The 20,588-nt window shown below is 42.7% G+C and overlaps 2 protein-coding genes across 2 annotated transcripts; both read left to right on the plus strand.

Annotated features, from left to right (window-relative positions):
* The first annotated feature begins 6,564 nt into the window (after positions 1-6,564).
* LOC149862527 (olfactory receptor 6C75-like) lies at positions 6,565-7,539 on the plus strand. The gene has a single exon (XM_090053971.1). It carries the CDS (start codon positions 6,577-6,579, stop codon positions 7,537-7,539), a length of 963 nt encoding a protein of 320 aa, XP_089910097.1. The 5' UTR covers positions 6,565-6,576.
* An 11,558-nt stretch (positions 7,540-19,097) lies between these two features.
* LOC149862528 (olfactory receptor 6C75-like) lies at positions 19,098-20,009 on the plus strand. The gene has a single exon (XM_090053972.1). It carries the CDS (start codon positions 19,098-19,100, stop codon positions 20,007-20,009), a length of 912 nt encoding a protein of 303 aa, XP_089910098.1.
* Positions 20,010-20,588: the final 579 nt, after the last annotated feature.

Consider the following 20,588-nt stretch of genomic DNA (forward strand, 5'->3'; position numbering starts at 1 on the left):
GATTGACTAAAACGCAGTTGCTGGGTTAGGGAATGCTGAGGCAAGAGACCGAGTCAGAGGGGGGGTGGGCAACATTTGAACAATGGTTAAGGGTTCATCAGAGCACCCAACCCATTGGAGTCCTGACCACAAATGCTGTCATACTATTCCTGGGATGACTGGTGGAAGTCCTCCCCACAAAAAGTTATGAACACTCCAATAATTGCCTTAAGTCTGTTAAAAGACTACAGTAAGTTATGAAAAGTCATGCTAAGCTGAGGCTTGTTCACAACAGGTAAAAATCCAAAACTCTGATGTTGCAAGCTATCTATGGTTTCTGAAGAAACAATGAGGTATCCCATCCAATATATCTGCTATCCATAGGAATTTCAAGCTAGCTCCTAAGTGGCTGGTTACTCCTTAACCTTATATTTTTCCTGGTTATTAATCAGTTTCTTGAGATGTTCCAAACTAGATAACCCCTTGTCAATACAAAAGACAATTATTTACACCATTAAGAATGCTTTGAATAAGCTGAACCGAGGGTTTAAAAATCTGTAAAAAAAAAGCAGCCAAGTGTGTACTTCAGGAGGAGAAGTCTCTCTGACACCATCCACTGTTGCTCCTGAGAAGCTGGAAGAAACAGATCATCTCCCTTCACGGATTGTGCTAAGAACTTTACCTGTCAGCATTGGAACTCGAGTGCCTTGGGCTGGTGAGATCCCACCTCTTTCTCTCTCCCTTTTTTCTTTTTTTCTCTCTAGGCATAGATTTCTGAACCTGAATTTTATTAGTTAAGCTTGAGCTAAGTTTCCCCAAATACTTAGTGAAACCAGGGTAGTATCTTAATTGGTTATGTTTGTTTTCCTTTGCATGTCTGTTACTACTAGTACCGTTATATATTTCATATACTTAGCAATAAATAACTTTATTAGTCAAACTGGTAGTAACTGGGTATATTTTTCCATCTCTACTTCTCCTTCCCCACTTGCTCTGCAGCAACACTTCTTTTACCTAAGCTAAAGATCCCTGTGAAGCCCAAAAATACTGCAGGGTCTGCTCATCCAGAGGCTAAAGATTGGGACGTGCTGAGTTTGAAACTCATAAGGGGATCAGCTTGTACAGGCTGAGACTTGTCCTAATAAACTGAATGCTGGCCCATGAGGGTGTCAGCTGGACACCCAGCTGGATTCAGAGGTATTCTGTTTACCTGTGTCTGACTGCAGTTTATCATTGCTCTGATGAACTGATTCTTGGCATATGAGGGTGTCAGCCTGTCCATGCTGATCAACTCGTCTGGGTCAGGTGTGTCACGTTAAACTGTGTGTGTTTGTGTATGTATGGCTGATTTGGTGACTGGAGGAACCAAGCCCCATTGAAACTGAGTCCTGCAAGACAGCTCCACTGGGGATGAAGACTTGTAGAAGGGAGATATACAACTCCATATAGAAACACAAATAACACAAGCAGCACATTAATAGAATTACAAAGACCCTAAAAACATATCCCTAATAAATGAGCACACCCCAAAGTGATGGGCAAATCTGGTAACAGTAGCATCTTCCTCTGTGCTCTCCATCAGCTTCATCCAGTGACTATTAAGTACAAGATACAGATCCTCAGCCTCATGAGGAAGACTCCAGACTGTCTACCCTAGGTCTCATAGTAAGAGCACTGCCCTGGGAAGTCAGAGAGATGCAAATGAAACTCTTTCGGGTTGTTTTGGCCTTGAATATGAATTTCCTGCAACTTGGGTGAGTACCCTAACTAGTCAATTCCTGGGGCGAACAGATAGGTCTGCCCAACCCCTCATCCTCTTCTTCTTCCATCTCTTTTGGAGATGAAGCTCTCTCTTCAATGTATCACCATGTTTCTCTACTAGGGACTGACTAAAGCATAAGGAAAAATACCAAGGCTACGGACACACGATAAACAAGTGTACCAGCATGCACCCTGTCATGTAGTTCTTGCACATTTGTTTCATTGCTGGGGTCTTGGATATGAACTGGTATAATTACTCATTTAATGAGTATACATTCTGTAAGAATGTCATGAGCATCCTGACATTGTCTTGGGCACCTTTCACAAAGCATCCCAATAAATTACTTTGAGTGTGGACAAGCTTCACTTGATCTCCAGGAAGTGAAAAATCAGCAGAACCCCATTGCAGCCCAGTTAGTTCAAATCAGCTATGGTTATGACAATGACCTCCAGCTGCTTTTATTACTCTGAACTGATATTTTCAATAGCACCTAGCTTAAGGGTGGGCAAAATCTGGCCTGCAGGCTGGGTGGGCCTGCCAGGCCATTCTATCCGGCCTGTGGGGCCCCTAAAAACATTAGAAAATTAATATTTATCTGCCCCTGGATGCCTGTCATGCGGCCCTTGATGGCTTGCCAAAACTTAGTAAGCGGCTCTCCACCCAAAATAATTGCCCACCCTGACCTAGAGGCACCAGTCAGCATCAAGTCACTATTTTTATACATACAGGTTGAAAGATGTGCCTTTTGTGAAAAGGGTAGGCCTGTGGAAATCAGCAGTGATGTGATCCAGCTTCGGATCTAGCAGCTTCTGATGGCTACAATCTGATCCAGAGCTCGGGACTGGGTTTCCACCTCAATCCGCCCGAAGCTTCAGAGCCGCCTTGGAGATCCAGCCATAGGGTATAATGGGGAATCAATGAAATATCTATAACTTTATTGTTTCTGGTCTGATTTAGATGAAACTTGCAGAGATGGTATCCTCTGCTGAGAGCATGAAACCTGCCAAGTTTCAAGAACATTGGTGCAGGGGCTTGGGGGAAACTGTACCCCAAATTCTTGAAAGCCAAACTCATGTCATGGCTGTGTGTCACACCACAGGGGGGTGAAAACTGCAGGGCTGGTAGGTCTTACTGAGATCACAAAGTCTGCCAAGTTTCAAGGAGATAGGTGCAGGGGTTTGGGGGGAATTGCACCTCAAGCTGCAGACAAGCAAAACTCATGCCATAGGTAACACTATGTGCGCTAAGGCACACCAGGGTGACAGCTGCAGGGATGGTGGCCCCTCCTGTGATGCCTGTAAGCTGTGGAGGAGATAGGTGCAGAGACACTAGTCAGCACCAAGCCACTATCTTCATGCACAGGGGTTGAAAGATGTGCCTTTTGTGAAAAGGGTGCTGCTTTGTGTCTCATGAGGACATCTGGTCTCTCCTTATGGCTCTGCAAGTTGCCAAGTCACTGTTTAGAAATGTGGTAAATGGAACCAGGTCAGTGACATACAACTAATGAAAGGCTATGACCCATTTCCTTTGCCTTCTTCAGCTTCTGGCAGGGTGTGGCAAGAGGGGGCAGGGAACTAAACCCAATGTCCCTTGAAAAATCCAAGCCAGCAGCAGCTGCTCCTTAATCCTAAAATCCTAAAATCTAAGACTACAGTATGCACATATCTCCATATGAAATCTTTGGGAATGCTGGGTCCTTTTGGAAGCATCTGTTATAGCAGGAATAATCCACAATGAATCCATAAAATGTGAAGAGCAAAGATAAAATATGTTTTATGACTCAGGACACTTTCCACTGGTAAATCTTAGAGCTCTACAGAGGACGTAACGAAGAATAAAAGCAGTTGAATGCCAGAGCTACTGGGGCACAAAGAGTTGAGATTACTACACTGAGGTCACTCAGCAATATCATGGCAGGGACAGAAGAGGAGGCCAGGCCACTCAAGTCTTTGTCTTGTGCAGTGCTCATGCACCTACATTCCTATAAACACGTACTTTATTTCATTAAGTTATCTGGGAGGAGGTGATATTAAAAACCTTCAAGAGTCAGAGAGCCCTCCTTGATGGTTTTAAGATGAAAAGTTGCAGTAGCAGGGTTTGGGTTTTTCAAAGAGAAGGTAGACTCCTAACAGAACAGATTTCTGATCTGTCTTACTGCCTACTTTGTATGTTGTGTGTGTGCACATGCGTGCAGAGCTGCTTTCATGGATTAGGCATTATCAAAACATAAACAGTGCCTAGACATGTGATGATTTCTGCCATTTAAAGCATTTTGAAGTGGTCACTTAACACACATGGGCGACTAGAATGTTTTCAAAATAGCCAAAGTTACCTTAATTAAATCTTCTTTTATGTGTTTTAAATATAAGGCAAACTATGGTAGTGTATCTTAGCCTACTTCAGGGTGTAGGTTGTAGCAGCATTGGGCTAAGGATATAGGCAGACCTCGTCTGCCTTAGCCTACCTAGTTCACTTATTCCACTTGGGGCTTTTCCAAGTAGCAATTAACAGTATTGTGCATTTGGTGCCCTCTGCCTCCTATTCTGCAGAACTACAACAAAACACAAAACTTAACACCACCCCTGAAACATCTATTAAGTTTTAAGGTACTATGCCTAAGCATTTTCAATAAAGCACAAAAGTTACAGTGCCTTTGGAAATGCCTGTCCTGCGTGTGTATAGACATCCAAGGATCATTCAGTCAAAGAATAAACACGTCAATGAATAAAGAAAAGAAAATTCGTGTGGATTCCAGGGAGAAGTAGGGTTGGTGTCTCTTGAGAGATCTGCTAATGAGCAATGAAATAATGCCAATTTTAAATGGTATATATACACATAACAAATGTAGGAGGAACTTCTTGTTAATGCAGAGCAATTCTGCATTATCTTAAAGGGCACCTGCAAAACATTGACAAACCCTTCTGTTTTTTTTACTTTTCCAGTTTTTTCATGCATTATTTTAGACAATTTGACCCCTGATATAAGACTCTGAGCTACAAGAAGCTGTAGAATTGAAGAGTCCGATGACCTTATGTAGTACGCACTGACTCTCGTTGCACTTAAGTAACAGAAGAGAGTTAGCTGCTAACAAGAAAGTGTCTTTAAAGGAGATTCTAATTTTCTTGAGACACTATATTTCCTTCAAAGTGTTTGTTAATCATTAAGCAACAGCTTCAGGACCACATACAATGCCCAAAAATGAATTTATTCAGACCCAGAATATCTCAAGACCTTCATCAGAAAACCTTTTGTTTGTCCATGCAAGAAGTGGTGAGTTTTTTTGCCCTTATGCCTTAAATTGTTGAGCTACATACATTTTGCAATGTGTGAGAAAGAACATATACTGCTCTACACTGTGATGGTGGGAAAGGGAGAAAATAGCTATCTTAGAGTAAAGTGAGACTGGGAAGGGCAAAGTTCAAATCTCAGATGTAGAGGGTGGATCTCTGAAAAAGATTTATTGTTCTTTCAAATATCCTATCAACAATCCTGCATGGGCATTATGTTCACTGAAAAATCAAAAATAGTCTCCAAATCAATCATGAGTTCTCTGTGCTAGTTCTTAATATCAGTTGTTATTGTGTACATAGAGGAAGCTGTGGGTTGAAACCTGTTGTACAAATACAAACTGAAAAGATACAGTCTTGCTTTCAATTGAAGAGGCAAGAATTGTTGGGACTATCTTTTATTGGACTAGCTCCATGACTGGGATGGATAGGTCAGCTTTTGGATACCAGACTACCATGCCAAAGTCTGGTTGAGAGAAGCATACGGAGTAGAAGAAAATAGAATATAAGGGCTTGTGTACGCACATGGCTACAACATCGCTTCGACCGTTCTTCCTTCCTTAAAAGATTTTCCATTAAGTACATCTAAAAAAGCAGCAAGTAGATACAGAACGGTAAAGAGAGGAACATGAGAAAGCTTTTTGATTACATAGGTCATCATAGATTGAGGGTACATCCTTACAGTCCTGCCGGTGGGGCAACACATTCTATTCTTTTTTTTTTTTTTTTTAATTCAGAGATAATCATCTGCCTGACATCTGCAGGATCCCTTAGATAACTCAGCCCTTGATAAACAAGTTTCTTTATTCCCCAGTCAGATAGTAATTTGCAGCACCCTGCCTCAAGGTCTCACTGTACCACCTATACGGGGGGAAAAAACCATGACCTAGCTCAGGAATCTCAGAATCTTAATAGATTTGCTAGTTTTCATTCCACGGGAGTAAGCCTTCTTTTGGGAGTACATAAAGCCCCAACAGACAGGCAGTTGGACAGATTTGTATACATTGATAGATGGATAGTTGTCCAAGAGTCTTCTTCTGCAATCCCACTACAGGGACTTTCTTTATACTGCTGTTAATGATTTTTGTTTGTTTGCTTGTTTGTTTAATTCCCAAAGGGTCGAAGTAGCTTACTATAAACAAGCAATCCACAGATAAGATTCCCCAAACAACACCCCAAAACCCTAGAAATCCAATGTTGAAATACCTGCCATTGTGATACTAAGAGGTTAAAACATTATGGTCTTAGGTTTCTTAATGAAAAATAGACCAAAGAAGAAACTCCCTGCCACAAAGAAGTTGCAATTTTTCAACAGTTTGACTCCTGGAGTCCACATGCACTGAAGAATTGGGGATCATATTGGGCACAGAAAATCCATGTTGATACAAGAACGTTAAGTGAATATCTGATAGCTGGGATAGCAGCCAGGTGTGGGAATGAGCTTTTATAACTTGTCTTCATGAATACTTCTTTGTCTTTTCTCTGTCACTCACTCCTTTTTTGCGTGTGCATAAAGATGAGCCACATACGGAGAACCGGACTGCAGTGATGGAATTCATCCTTATGGGTTGTACCAGCAACCCCCAGCTACAGCCTCTGCTCTTTGTTGTGCTGCTACTCACATATATACTAACAATTGCCGGGAACATTATTATCATCATTGTCACCCTCGTGGACCATCGTCTCCAAACCCCCATGTACTTCTTTCTTAGAAATTTCTCTATCCTGGAAATTGGCTTCACCTCTGCTGTTAGCCCCAAAGCCATGGCCATCCTTGCATCAAACAAAACAACAATTTCTTTACCAGCATGTTTCACTCAAACCTTTTTTTATTTTATGCTGGGCACTACAGAGTCATTGCTGTTAGCAGCAATGTCCTTCGATAGATACTTGGCCATCTGTAACCCTCTGCGCTATACCACCATCATGAACTCTCAAGTCAGATTTCTGTTGGTGCTGGGCACCTGGATTGGGGGTTTCTTCCTTATTATTGGCCCAGCAGTTTTGCTCTTCCAGATGCCTTTCTGTGGCCCAAATGTCATTAACCATTTCTTCTGTGATAACACACCTCTACTTAAGCTTGCCTGTGCAAATACCAGGCTCTTGGAGTCCGTGAGTTTTGTTATAGCTGTATTTTCTTTGTTGGGCTGTTTCACTGTCACTGTTGTGTCTTACATTAGCATTGTCATCACAATAAAGAAAATGCCTTCTACTGCAAGGAGGCAGAAAGCCTTCTCCACTTGTGCCTCTCATCTCATTGTGGTGTCCATTACCTATGGCAGCTGCATCTTTATGTATGTCAGGCCCACAAGAGACAGCAAGTTGGACTTCAGTAAGGGGGTGTCTGTTCTGAACACGATGGTGTCTCCTCTGTTCAACCCCTTCATCTATAGCCTGAGGAATAAGCAGGTTCAGGTGGCCATAAGGGATATTTTTGGCAAGAGTGGAGTGTTTCCTAAAGAACCAAAGAAGTTAATAAGGCTCTCTCCTTTGTCCCTCTTCCAATCATGATCTGAAGTCCCACTAGTCATGGGTTTTGGTCAGCTACATTTTGGGGCATCTAAGGTCACCAACCATAGTTGCCATGTTTATGGGCCTTGACAGCTCCTGCACATGCTTGCTCTGTTCACATATATAGTTATTCCATAAACAGCTACACATCCAGGAATAGAATTGCCCTGCATCTCTAAAGGTCAAAATGTCATGTGACAAAAAATGACTAGGAAGCAGTTGTATGGCACCCTGTCTACTCAGAATGATTTGATGCATTTGTATCACGAGCTTGTGTAGTTTCCCATCTATTTAAGGCATGCTTATACTTGTATTAATCTTGACAATGGAAAAAAAGGGAAAAGAACAATAAAAATTCAGTAACTTTTCCTATTTGTCTTGGCGGGGGGGGAAAGAAATAGTCCTGAATATCAAGTCTGGTCAGCTCTGGAATCAAAGGCAACTTTCTCTGAATCAAATAGCAGAACCCACTACTGATTCTGAGGCGAAGGAAGACAGGTGATAGTTATCTTCTAGTGCATCCCTGTGCCTTCCCCGCAGTGCTTTATGCCTTCTTTTCCCTTTTTAAACCCACCTGATTTTATATCCCATACTTACCCCAAAACCGTTCTGATCTCACCCCTGAACAATGACGTGTGCCTTTTATTTGCTTTTCACTACTCTACTAACAACATCTATCCTTGAACCACGGTACCTTTGCTACTCCAGTCCTAGACTGCCACGTACCTACGCTAATGTCTCTCAATCCTGGTACATGTCCTTTTTAGACCTGCTGTCCTGTTCTACAGTACACTTAGTTCGTTTTGGCACACTTACTGCCTATGGATCACCCTGATACCTGCTGTCAATATAGAGAGGCAGCATAACGATGTTATTATTGGTACTCTTTTTTTTTTGCTCTGGGAATGTTGTTGGGATAGAGTGAGGGTTGGTCTATTATTTTATGTTATCAGCTTTTGCTTTGGACTCCCCTTTGTGAATGAGCAGAGCAGATTCTCCCAATAAGGATGGAGCTAAGTACATGGATCTGCTTCCTTCAGCACATCAACAGAAATTTCCATCCACTGTACATTATGTGAGCTGGGTAGGTATCTACTCAGCAAGAAGTTATGAAATCCAGCTCCCCTGAGGAATTAAGGGATGACTCAGGATTCTGTCTTCTGGGATATGCCTGATAATATTAGAAGAAATGGAATGGTACCTATACTGAACACACAACTCCTTACAAGAAGGTGGTTGCATTCTAACTTAAATATAGACCATTTCTAGGTGAGCTTGACTAGTTCTCAGACTAGGGCTTTTTTAAAAAAACAAGTTATTTTTTCATATCTATCTTCTTCTAAATTACGCCATTCTTATTTCTGGTTTTCACTTTTATTGTGCTCTTAAGTCAGAGAGAGCTGCCTTTTTGTTATGTTATGTTGTGGCAATGTTTGCCCTGCATGAAAGAGAAGTTTTATGTAGTCCCTCCTGAGTTCAAGGGCACAAAGTCTGACCAAAGGAGAGAAATCTTAAAAAGAGCAGGCTGTTCCTTTTATTTCAATGATTCTTATATGAAATGCAGTAGAACAGTATTATGAATGAAGGGCTACAAACAATGCAATGTTCCTTCCACCGTGGCTCCAGTCCTTTAAGAAAAAAAAAGTAGAGAAAATACCCTGCACTCACCCTTCCCGCCAGCTGGGGGCAATTCCCACTGCCCTGCCCCACATGGGGGACTCTGCACAAGCCCCCCAAAGCCCCGAGGTCACTGCAGGAGTGGTGAGTCCAGGGGCTTCTCATTTTTTTTGTTCTTAAAGGACCAGAGCTGGCCCAGGTGGGGCACCTGTGGGGGAGCAAGGGGAGTGAGGGGGATGTCAGGAGGCTCGTAGCAGAGCTGCCCATGCAGCGTGGGGCAGCAAGGATTGCCCCCCCCCCCCCGGCTTCATCGGTTGAGTCGAAGCTTTGTTTTAAAAAATGCAGGGAGCTGGAGGGGGGCAGCCATGGGGGAGGGGCTGGGGGAGTGGACTGGGGTTTTGGGGGGGGCAGGCAGAGAATTGGGGCTAGCAGGGGTCCCCCCCCATTTCCCCCGCCATCAGCCCCTCCCTCCCCCAGCCCCTAGCTCTTACCAGCTCCAAGTTGACTGCAGCACCCCCCTGCAGCCACCAGGGACTGCCTGAATCATCAAAAGGTCTCCAAATCTTTTCCAAAGATTCAGAGAGTTTTGAATTGATTCAGACCTTTAATTCCCCGATTTGATTTGAATTTGGAGATTCGACCACCGCATTGAGCCAAATCTCCTCCAAATCAAATCACCACCCAAAGTTTCACACAGCCCTAGTATCCATCCACCTGCCCATCCTTATGCCATTGTATCCATCCTTTAATGTCCTTTTGTAATGCCTTGCTGCATGTGGACAAATATTCTTTAGAAGCTCATTACCCTCGGTTGAAATTAAATTTTGTTTGGTAATTTTGCTTTTCTGACTGCCACTGAATTCATCTGTACTTATTCCAGTTAGCTTGTGCTTTGATCAATTGTGTTAACTGATGCTCTGATTTTTGCCAGTTGAAATTCTGGCTTAGGGTTTTTGGTTCTACTCTCAGAGAGGTGGCATTGGTGCAGTGGTTAAAGCACTCGGGCTGGGATATTAGAATAATGAACATTCGCGCTATGTCTGTGCAAAGGCAGCCTTGAACCTTGGATTTTGACTTCCTGGGTGAGTGCCCCAATTGCACAGCTCTTGGGATCAAGATGTGGCAGGGTCATTGTCCCTTGGGAACTCATGTTTAGGTAGCTACATATGTATTTAACCAATGTGTACTCTTACTTTGAGTACTCAGTCTAAGAATGCATGCTTATGCATCCACAGTGTAAGGCCAGGGATACAAACAGCTAAAAAACTTGGCATTTAGATGCATAAAGGCTCCTATTCCAGGCTCACTTAGACCCCCCAAAATTGTACAAGAGATGTTTATAATTCTTTTCATGATTCAGTTTTAACACCGAGATGATAGCATGTGACAAAAATAGATGCCTTTATGAATGTTCAGGAGCTTGAAAAAGGCAGAATTTGATTGTGCGTATGCACCTTAGTCCAGTTAGCACCACCAAAGAGGTCACAGACAATATGATAGCTGAATATGTTGCTATCTATTTTAGAAACTTAGGTAGTTTGCATGCCCTTAGTACTGGAGTATATTTGGATGCAGGTGCCTAAATCCCTCCCACCCTCCACCCACTCCCACCTCCATTCCACCTTAAGTCCTAATTTCTTAGTTTTGGATGAATCCCTTGGTCTATGTCTTCCTGGTGAGGTGTCAAGGGACCTTGGAAAGTCTATTCTAAAATGATCTGTTACAAGCACACGTTGAAAGTCTTTTCCAGGGCAGGGACCTAAGACAAGATTCCTTCATTTCCAGAAAAGTACCTAAAACTTTCTGGATCATCCTCCCTCTTTTGTCTTTCTGTTTTGTTATCTTGGGGGAACCACAGAGCTGTGGGCCCATGAATAATGTCTGAACAGTTTCTTCACACTGCTTTGATTGTGTACACAACAAAAGACAGAACACAAACAATCATAAAACCTCAAGGTTTTGCCCATGTCTACAACTTAAAAGTTTAATAAATACCAAATTAGAGGAAGCAACAAGTGGAAATAATGCAACAATGACAAATACTATTAAAAGAAAAAAAAAACTGTTACAAAAATTATATCCAGGTGCCACACTGATGTTTAGGTTCCCTTGTCATTGAAACAGCAGCTGAAGGGCGTGAGGGAGTTTTTTCAGAGAGCACAAGTCACAAAGGTGTCTTTGTGTACAGCTACATGGAATACAGACCACAGTTAAAATAAATGCCGAAGGTCCAACTCAGATATTTAGGTTACAGGTTGAATGTATGTTAATGTCTGCTAGGGAAATGGCATCACTGTCATCAACTCTGGGCACCATAGCTGGGGAGTCCATCGTGTCCACAGTTGATGGAAGTTGGGTGAGCAAGTTCCACTTTACATCTTAGTGAACAGAGGATCCATCTTTAGCATGGATCCAGAAAAAATGCTTAAACTCATGCCTCAGAAATGGTAACAGAATATACAAACCATTGTGCCATCCTATTTGTTGAATACCCTGAAAGTAAGGGAAAGTGTAACTACAGAAATAAACAGAAAGGCATTTGTCAGAAAAGTCTGAAAACAAGTTATCACCACTGGTGTTCTGGTATAAGAAACATTGGTGCTGAAAAGGAAGATATCCTAATAGGCTTCACCAGGTATTTGAGAAAAGCAGGCAGGACACTACTTTCCTTCCAAAGGCAATCTTCTCCACCTTGTCTTCTATTGATGCATGTCAAATTCCTACTTGTTCATATCAAGATGATCAGACAATTTTTAAGTACCTAACTTCTAAGGAGAGTAAGGTGCCGAAGTCTGTTTGGAGATGTGGACTTTTGCCACCACCCTTTTGACAGCCTTCCCCAACTCCTCCCTTATTTGCTTGTTCCCCAAGTGTGTATACAAAAGGATCAAAGGCCTGAATGAAGAGAGTTGTGAGAAGTGTCAGTGCTTTGCCAAATTCCTGGCTCCTCTTTCCCAGAAGGCCAATGCATCTGAAAAAGTGTTACTTCCACAAAAGACAACCACAATGAGCTGAGCAGAGCAGAAGGAAAAAGCATTTTTCCTTCCTGCAACAAATGGGATGCAAAGGATGGCACTGATGATAAGGAGATAAGAGACAAGGTTCATCAATAACATATACCAAGCAAGGTGATGTAGCGCTAACAAAGGACATGAATTCTAAGAGGCGTGTGTCCTGGCAATAAAGTTGGAAGAGTGGAGTGCTGTTGCACAAGAAATGGTTTAAGATGTTGGGGCCACAGAACGTCAGCTTCAGAGTCATCACTGTGTTTGGAAGGGTAAAGAAGAGATCAGCAACCCAAGAGCCCAATATCAACTGGAAGCAGACCCTCCTGCTCATAATGGTTGTATATTGTAATGTGTTGCAAATAGCTACATACCTATCCAAAGATAGGACAGACATATAGAAAAACTCTGTTGTGCCCACAAAGAAAAAGAGAGAAGAGTGAATGAGGCAGCTTTGGAAGGAAATAGATTTTTCCCTGTCAAAAGATTGACAAGCATCTTGGGGATCACAGCAAAGGTTAAAGATATTTCCAAGAAGGATGCATTTCGGAGAAAGCAAATCATGGGGGTTTGGAGATGAGCATCCACCAGGGTTATGAAAATGACGACTATGTTTTCCATCAGGATGCAGAGGTAGGTGAGCAGGAAGACAATGAAGAGAAGGATCTCTAGTCACCAATCACCGGTGAAACCCAAGAGGATGAACTCAGTAACTGATTCTCCATTTACAACTTCCCTTAGAACAAGACAGAAAAAGCTGTAGCATAGTTTATAATAAGAACTAATGAGTCCTAAGGATTTTCCATTTTCTGCTTCTTTGCAAGGTCTGGAAGTTGGCAAGATGGGCTTTATAGTCAGCTTGCTAATCCTTGCTGATGTAGAGATGGGTGGTGGGCACATGTGAGTATGGATGTGTCTGGCACAGTCTTCAAAATGCACCTTGAGCTAGACTGCAGAGAGATTCTCTTCCAAGAGCTTCCAGCTCATTGAAACAGAAGCAGACCCAGTGAACAAGTAGACCTCCGGACACTGAGCCAACACTATGGTTATCTATGGGCTACTGCCCTGTGCTGAATGGCCGTTTACTGCATCTCTCTCCCTAGCCAAACAACTGCCTCACTTGTACTCCCTACCTACGTGCCCTACCCTCTCCACTCCTGCCCCCAACCCCTTTCCTGCCATTGAGCTGATCCACTCCTAAGATGCATCAATCCTCTCTCCCTGTCCTCTCCCCTGCAGATCATAGTGCTAACCTTATCACAGGTAGGCAATGAACAGACACATTGAGTGGATAGCAGTGAAAAATGCTCACATGCAGGATTCCTTGTACCCAGGGCTCTTTGTACTTGACCAAGGGAGAAGAACCTGACCAAGGGAGAAAATACCTGTCTTGCCAGGAAATGAATGATACTGGGAACCCAGCTGCTGTGACAATCCTAAGTCTCATACTTGTATATAGACATCATTCCAGCTGCACTTGGCCGGGCTAATTCTTCCCTTTCATCCACTAGTGTAAATCTGTGATAATTTCCTGAAAATGATGAAAGCTAAGGTGATGGCTGTACAGTCAATCCGTGCTGTGCTGGCTTTTACAGCTCAAACCTGAAGAAGGATGTCTTGCATGTGAAAGCTTGTCTAACACTATCCCGACTATGCCAATAAAAGATATCAACAATAAAAAATATCACCCAAAGAAATCCTTGCCTCTCACTGATCTGAAATATTACTCGTATTTTGAATTAATCTTTTTTTTTTCTCCTTGTCTGAACATTTTAAAACTAAATATCTGGTATAAACTCCCTTTCCCCCTTCTTTTCTATTTAAATAAACATTAATTTAAGCTCATAATAAGAAAAGTTGCTGATAACTTTTTTGTTATGATTTGAAAAAAAAAAAAGTAGTTTCCATTCTCAATCTTTGAAACTGGAACACAATATTAGAACTTAATTAATTAATTTGTAAGGACCCATGTTATTTTTTTACCCACTGAAAGCAATAAAAAAAAATAGTCTCTCTCACACACAAAAAAAGCCAAAGGAGGAAGTGTAGAAAATGAACAAGCTTCATTTTCCTTGATCTTTTTCCCAGATAATAAATCTATTTTTCTTCTCTTTTTAGTCTGTCCTAAAAAACTTGAGAGCAGTTTTAAAGTTCATGACAGTGCAGGGTACTACCAAAAACAAGTCATGAGGCCACTGAAGGACATCACCTGCAAATAACAACTCTCTCACTTCATAAATGAAAGAAGTGAATTTATATAGCTCAGCCCTTCCCTATGAACATTACTGAATGTTGACAAAGAAGGTAAGAATCCATGCATCTTTGTATTGCCAAGTAGTCATTAGTAAAACATAAAAACATTGAAAAGAAAGACACACTTCATATATACTACTGCTGTATACTCAAGTAGCTTGAAATGCCACAATCTTGGCTTGCAAAGCACTTAGTAGAGATACACCTGGACACAGTGACAGTAGTACCGGCAGCTTTTGTCATCACCTGTGTAAAGCAAAGCATTAAGTATTGCTTTTCCACCCCAAGTTACTCAGTAGCAAACTCAGGAACCATGCAGAAACCAGTTAGGTAATGAGGGCCTCTGCTTCAGTGGGATATGTTTTGAAAAGTCATTCTATTTTTATTTTTTGCTTTGTTAAAAGTTTGCTAATGTGGAGCTTTCCAACTATGCCTCCATTTTCTTGTCATAAAGAAGCCATTATCTGCATTGTCTGGTTTTATTAGCCTATTGTTTCCTTTTTTGTGGGAAGCAGTTGAAGTTTGCAGGAAATGACAAACATCAAAAAAGGTTGGGGGAGATCTTTTTGTTTTTTGGGGGGGGGGAGTTGTTTTAATAAGAAAAAACCTGAGAGACATATATCTCAATTTTTTTTAAAGTTATTGCAACCTCATGACTATCCTGGGAGACAGAACTACAATTTTCTCTAGTTTTTGGAGAGAGAAGAAAGAGGAACTTGGGGCACAATTCATTTTGATCTTGAACACACCAAACAGGATTGGGTAGGTTTTTAGGAAACAAAAGCACATTCAGCGATACAGTTTGGCCCTCACCTACAGGCACCTAGCCTAAGAGGCAACTCTTTTCTGGACTGCAAATCTTCCTACAATGCACACTCCCCAGATACAAGCCGAGCCACTAGACACAAAGAAGGTAACGTATTGGGGCCAGGCAGAGAGCAAGAAAAATGCACTTCATTCCCTAAAATGCCTAAAGAATGCTGGCATCAGGGATTCGCTACCCCTTCACCTTCCCCGCCCCCCCCCCACACACACACTTTCAAGGGAGCACCATAATCGTTAGACTCAAGATATGTTCTCCTTTGGGCTTGTTCAAAGCATGGATTATGTACTTTACATTCTAGGCATTGGTTTAAATCAACCCAGAAATCAATCTCTCACAAGGGATTAGGAACTAAGACGGGGTGCCCACCAGGCCATTGTATCCGGCTCACGGAGCCCCTAAAAAATTAGAAAATTAATCTTTATCTGCCCCTGGCTGCCTTGTCATATGGCCCTCGATGTCTTGCCAAGACTCAGTAAATGCCCCTCAGCCCAAAATAATTGCCCACCCCTGAGCTAGGATTTCTTCCCTCCTCCCCTAAGAAAGTGCTACTATAAGCTAATATATTTTGCATAGTGCTATATGTCACGGGGCAGGGACCTAAGAGCAGCCATAATCTCTCCTAGCGCCCCCCCCCCCACCGTGAAAAGTAGATGTCAATGCACCCTCAATCTCGCCCGCCATGTCTTTGATGATAAGATTATTAAGGGAGGCTGCCTTTTTATCCTCCTTGACATGGTATCCCTGACATACTCCAATCTGTGCCCCATCTATGATGATTCTGTGCGCCCCCACCTCAAGGGCTACGCATGGCTCCTACCACCCCTAATACCATGCCCCAAGCCTCTCAGATGTACCGGACGTTGTCGAGTCAATTACTGTTGCTCGCACCCTCACAGATGCCCTCCGGGCTTGTCTTCTACTTGTGGCCCCCACCGGGGCCCTTCTCTGCACCCTCACCTGCACTGGGGCCTTTCTTGTCAGTGCACCCTCCCTGGGGCTTACCGCAAGCACCCTCTGGGCTTCTTACCAGTGCCCACACTGGTGCTCCCCATAATTGGGGCTCAGGTGGCTGTAGCCATGCCTGGCCCCTAAATCCCCTCCTCAGGTCTATGATTCCTATACGGCTCAGGCAGCCTTGGCCTTACCTGGCCCTCAATTCACTGGGCCCCTTCTCAGGGCTGGGGTCAGTGCACCCCTGACTGCTGTGCCTTCTCTGGCACCAGGGTCCCCACACCACTGTGGAGCCCCATGAGGCCTCCTCCAACCCCTATTAGCCTCACCCGGTCCTCTGGTGTAATAACAAATGAACAAACGGAATAACACAAGCCAACCAGCTATAACTCAAATGAAGCCTCCTGGCTAAAACGCAAACTCTAAACCAGCAGGTAGTTTATCCTCCCAAATTCCTACCAGGGCTTCCTCCACCCGGTCTCCTCACACCGAAGCTGTTTCAGGCCATCGGGCTTCTCTGCACTGCCTGCTCCAACAGAGCTCTAACTTCCTCAGCTGCCAGAGGGGAACTGACTTCTTTGGCCCCAACCTAGGCTGTTTATATAGGCCAGGCCCTGCCCCTTTCTGGTCAGGTGGCCAAACTGCAGTTGCCCCGGCAACCGGCACCTGTACCATTTCCTAGGCGCAGGGCACTTCAGTGCACTGCGACACTATACATTTTGGGGGTTTGGATGCCTGAATGCTGGCCCCTCAGACAGCAACTAGATTGCACCACGAAGCAATGCCACACTGAAGAGTTTAGCTCTTAACTCTCTTGCCACCACATGGGGTCCCAGGTCAGGTGCGTGGCCCTCCTTGTCCCATGCATGGGGAAAGCGAGGTTCCACACAATGGCAGCTATGAAATCCAGAATGCTGAGTGCAGACTCACCTGAGTAGGCCAAGACAATGTGCCATTAGCTGGCACCCTGCAGTCATACCCAACCCACATCTTAGAAGCAGCATTTGCACTCCCCAAGTCCTCACCATTCAGTCAGAGTTCAGTTTAGTCTACCATACTCTTTTTGTGAACTGCCACATCCTATCCCTTTGTGTTCCTTTACATTTAGAGGCATTTTAAACCAGAAGGAAAATAATTTTGGCTGGTTCTGTGATATTTTCTAATCCCATTTTTTTTTTAGGACTTGTGCTAATGTCACACCATTTGGGAGGTGAGATTCCAAGCTGTCATTCATTAAAACTCATTCATTCCTGAAAACTGTTCATTCATTATATCCATTCATTAAAAAACAATCATTGTCATTAGAATACCCAGTCCATTTCAGATGCAGAGGGCAGTTAATATACACTGACTGGCAGTGTGGGTCCGAAGGGTCTAACTTTAGAAAAGGGGGAAAAAATTATATGATTTTTCATTTCCACTTGCAGGGATCACATCTTTCATTCTCATGCTTTACCTGCAGAATGATTTTTCTTTTTCTGATTTTTTTCTGGAATTATTTTCCATTAAAGTCTATTTATGTAATTATTTAATGGGGTAATTTCAAGGTGGAAATACTGTATTTAAAATATGTATTTAACTAAGAATATATAATTCGAACTTGACATATAAAATAGCATTATATATAATAATAAGAATGTAAAATATGAATTTAAATGTATGTGAGAGTGGTGATTTTTTGTGCGGGGGTGACATCATGTGATTAAGCTGGCCAATGAAAATTAAGATTCTTAGATCATTAAGATAGATAATTAATAGATAATTAGATAGATAGATAGACCTGCACATATGTCTCTAAAAACAAAACTCATGACAAACAGAAAGCAAGGGGGGTTTCTGTGGCATAATTTATTAGACTAGCTTTCAGGAATTAGGCACATTTCTTACTTCTTCAGATCTCCTGCAGGTTCAACCTATCTCCCAAGTCGGAGCTACTGCGATACATGCACCTGGGTTCTACTCAGTCTGGATATAGTCACAGTAATGTGCTCCTTGAAAACAAGCATGTCTGGAATGGACAACAGGCACTAGTATAACAAAGGTGAGGTGACTGGGGGTGTATAGAAGAATGACAGCTGCTGCCATGGCCGCTCCAGGGGTTATAAGCAGCTACAAGTCACCACTGCCGCAGTGTATCTCCTCCACCCCAGGCACCAAACTGCCCAGTTATAACTCTGGCAACAAGAACCTTTGGTGCAGCTGGATGGGGAGTTGTTTTTATTGTTGCCCAGAAAAATACATGCCCAAAATAGAAGTGTTTTGTTTTGATCCAAAAAAAATGCTCATTGGTATGGTTTCTGTTTTCACAATAAAACCCATGCACCAAGATATTTCATGTTTTAGTAAGTGCATTTCCTTTCATGGAAAGAATTCATTCAGGCCCTTGGCCTGGGGGGAAAAAAAATAGTGGTTGGCTTATTGTTGAAGCCCTACAATCTTCCATAATTTTACCTCAAGATATTTTACCTGAACCAAATAACAAAAAGTGTTTCTGATTCAATGGCAAACCCTCCATCCCAAAAAATGCCCAGACTTTTGAAGATAACATTTCTTCCCAGAAAGGAAAAAATAAAATAGCCAAGTTCCAAAGACTTCTAGGAGAATTTTTCCTAATGCCCTAGGGACATGGCCATGCTTGTTAGCTGATTGGTCTCAGAAGGCATTGTCATGCTGGTAGGCAAATTACAGAAATTATAAATACATAAAAACAAGGAGGAGTTATTGGCAGCAAACAGCAATGATTAGAAACCATCTCATACTCGGCTCCTTTCCAAGACATGGATTACAAAGTAAAATGTTACAACTTGGTAACTGAAAAATTGAGACTTAGGCAGTTATTTTGTTCTGGTTTATCATAGGCCACAGGCATTTTCTTATGTCTGAATGAGGTTAATGCACACCTGGCTATGGATAACCAAACCATGACAGAATTTATCCTCATGGGCTTCACAGACATTCGTTGGCTCCAGATCCTGCTGTTCTTTCTGTTGCTCTGTGCCTATCTCCTGAGTTTAGCTGGAAACCTGGTCATCATCTCCATCACCTTGGTGGACCATCGCCTACAAACACCCATGTATTTTTTCCTCCGGAACTTCTCTTTCTTGGAGATTGGTGTAACCTCCACCACCATCCCCAACGTTTTGTTCAATCTGGTGTCAGGCACTAAATCTATCTCTGTAGCTGGGTGTTTTGCCCAGTGCCTTTTCTATGTCATTGTTGGCACAACTGAGTTTTTTCTGATGGCAGCTATCTCCTTTGATCGGTATATGGCCATCTGCAAGCCACTACACTACACTTCCATCATGAACAGCCAGCTCTGCAGGCAGATGGTGCTAGGCTCTTGGCTCCTCAGTTCTGTGTATGTGATTTCCCCATTCATTATATATTTCCAGCTGCCCTTATGTGGCCCATATGTCATTGACCATTTCTTCTGTGATACCGTGCCATTGCTTAAATTGGCCTGCACCGATATACAGTATCTAGAAATACTGATTTTCCTTTTGGCCACAGGCAGCATAGTTGGCACTTTCTCCATCACCCTCATCTCCTATATTAACATCATCTCCACAGTGCTGCACCTTCCCTCAGCCACAGGGAGGCAGAAAGCCTTCTCCACCTGTAGCTCCCACCTGACCGTGGTTTCACTCTCCTATGGTGGCTGCATCTTCCTGTATGTCACCCCCCAAGGAAGCAGCAGAATGGACCTCAGTAAAGGGGTGGCTCTCTTCAACAATGTGGTGTCCCCTCTGCTCAACCCCTTCATCTATAGTCTCAGAAACAAGCAAGTCAAGGATGCCATGAGAGATGCATTCAGATGAACCATGATGCTTGCTACAAAAACAAAACTGTGAGGGAACTGATATGGGGTGAAAAGGAAAGGAGTAAAGAAAATCTGTGTGTGTGTGTGTGTGTGTGTGTATGTGTGTGCACTTGCATATTCCTCCCATCTCTCTCTTTCCATTTCTGTCTGCATCATTTTGTTTATAAACAAAGTCACAGCCGAAAAGAGTTGTAATATGAAGAGGGGCTATTAGTCACATTGTCCATGCAGTATTTTTCAGATGCTAGTAAGGTGAATGGGTCTATTCAAGGAACAGAGAAAGTGGTAAGGGCATCAGAACCTGGTATCATTCTTTCCATGATTTCAAACATACTCATGGCACTAAACTATGATCCACTATATTTATTCACCCTGTAAGCAACTGGCCTCTCCAATTTGATTGTGCAGGTCTTCAGGCACCAGTCACTGTTAAGGTGACCTAGGGAATTTTGTGATTCATTAGGGTTTGCCGTTAAAATCTCAGTATTTTCCATCATCAATCTGATTCCACCTTGCAATTGAGATCTGTTTCGTTCAGTTAGATACTTAAAAAATATAGCCAAATTCATCATTTCCC

This window comes from Crocodylus siamensis, chromosome 6 (assembly GCF_052110815.1).
Source record: "Crocodylus siamensis isolate JL-2025a chromosome 6, ASM5211081v1, whole genome shotgun sequence".
Lineage (NCBI taxonomy): Eukaryota > Metazoa > Chordata > Crocodylia > Crocodylidae > Crocodylus > Crocodylus siamensis.

Coding starts and splice junctions, on each gene's coding strand:
- LOC149862528 (XM_090053972.1), top strand. CDS start 19,098: ATGGATAACCAAACCATGACAGAATTTATCCTCATGGGCTTCACAGAC.
- LOC149862527 (XM_090053971.1), top strand. CDS start 6,577: ATGGAATTCATCCTTATGGGTTGTACCAGCAACCCCCAGCTACAGCCT.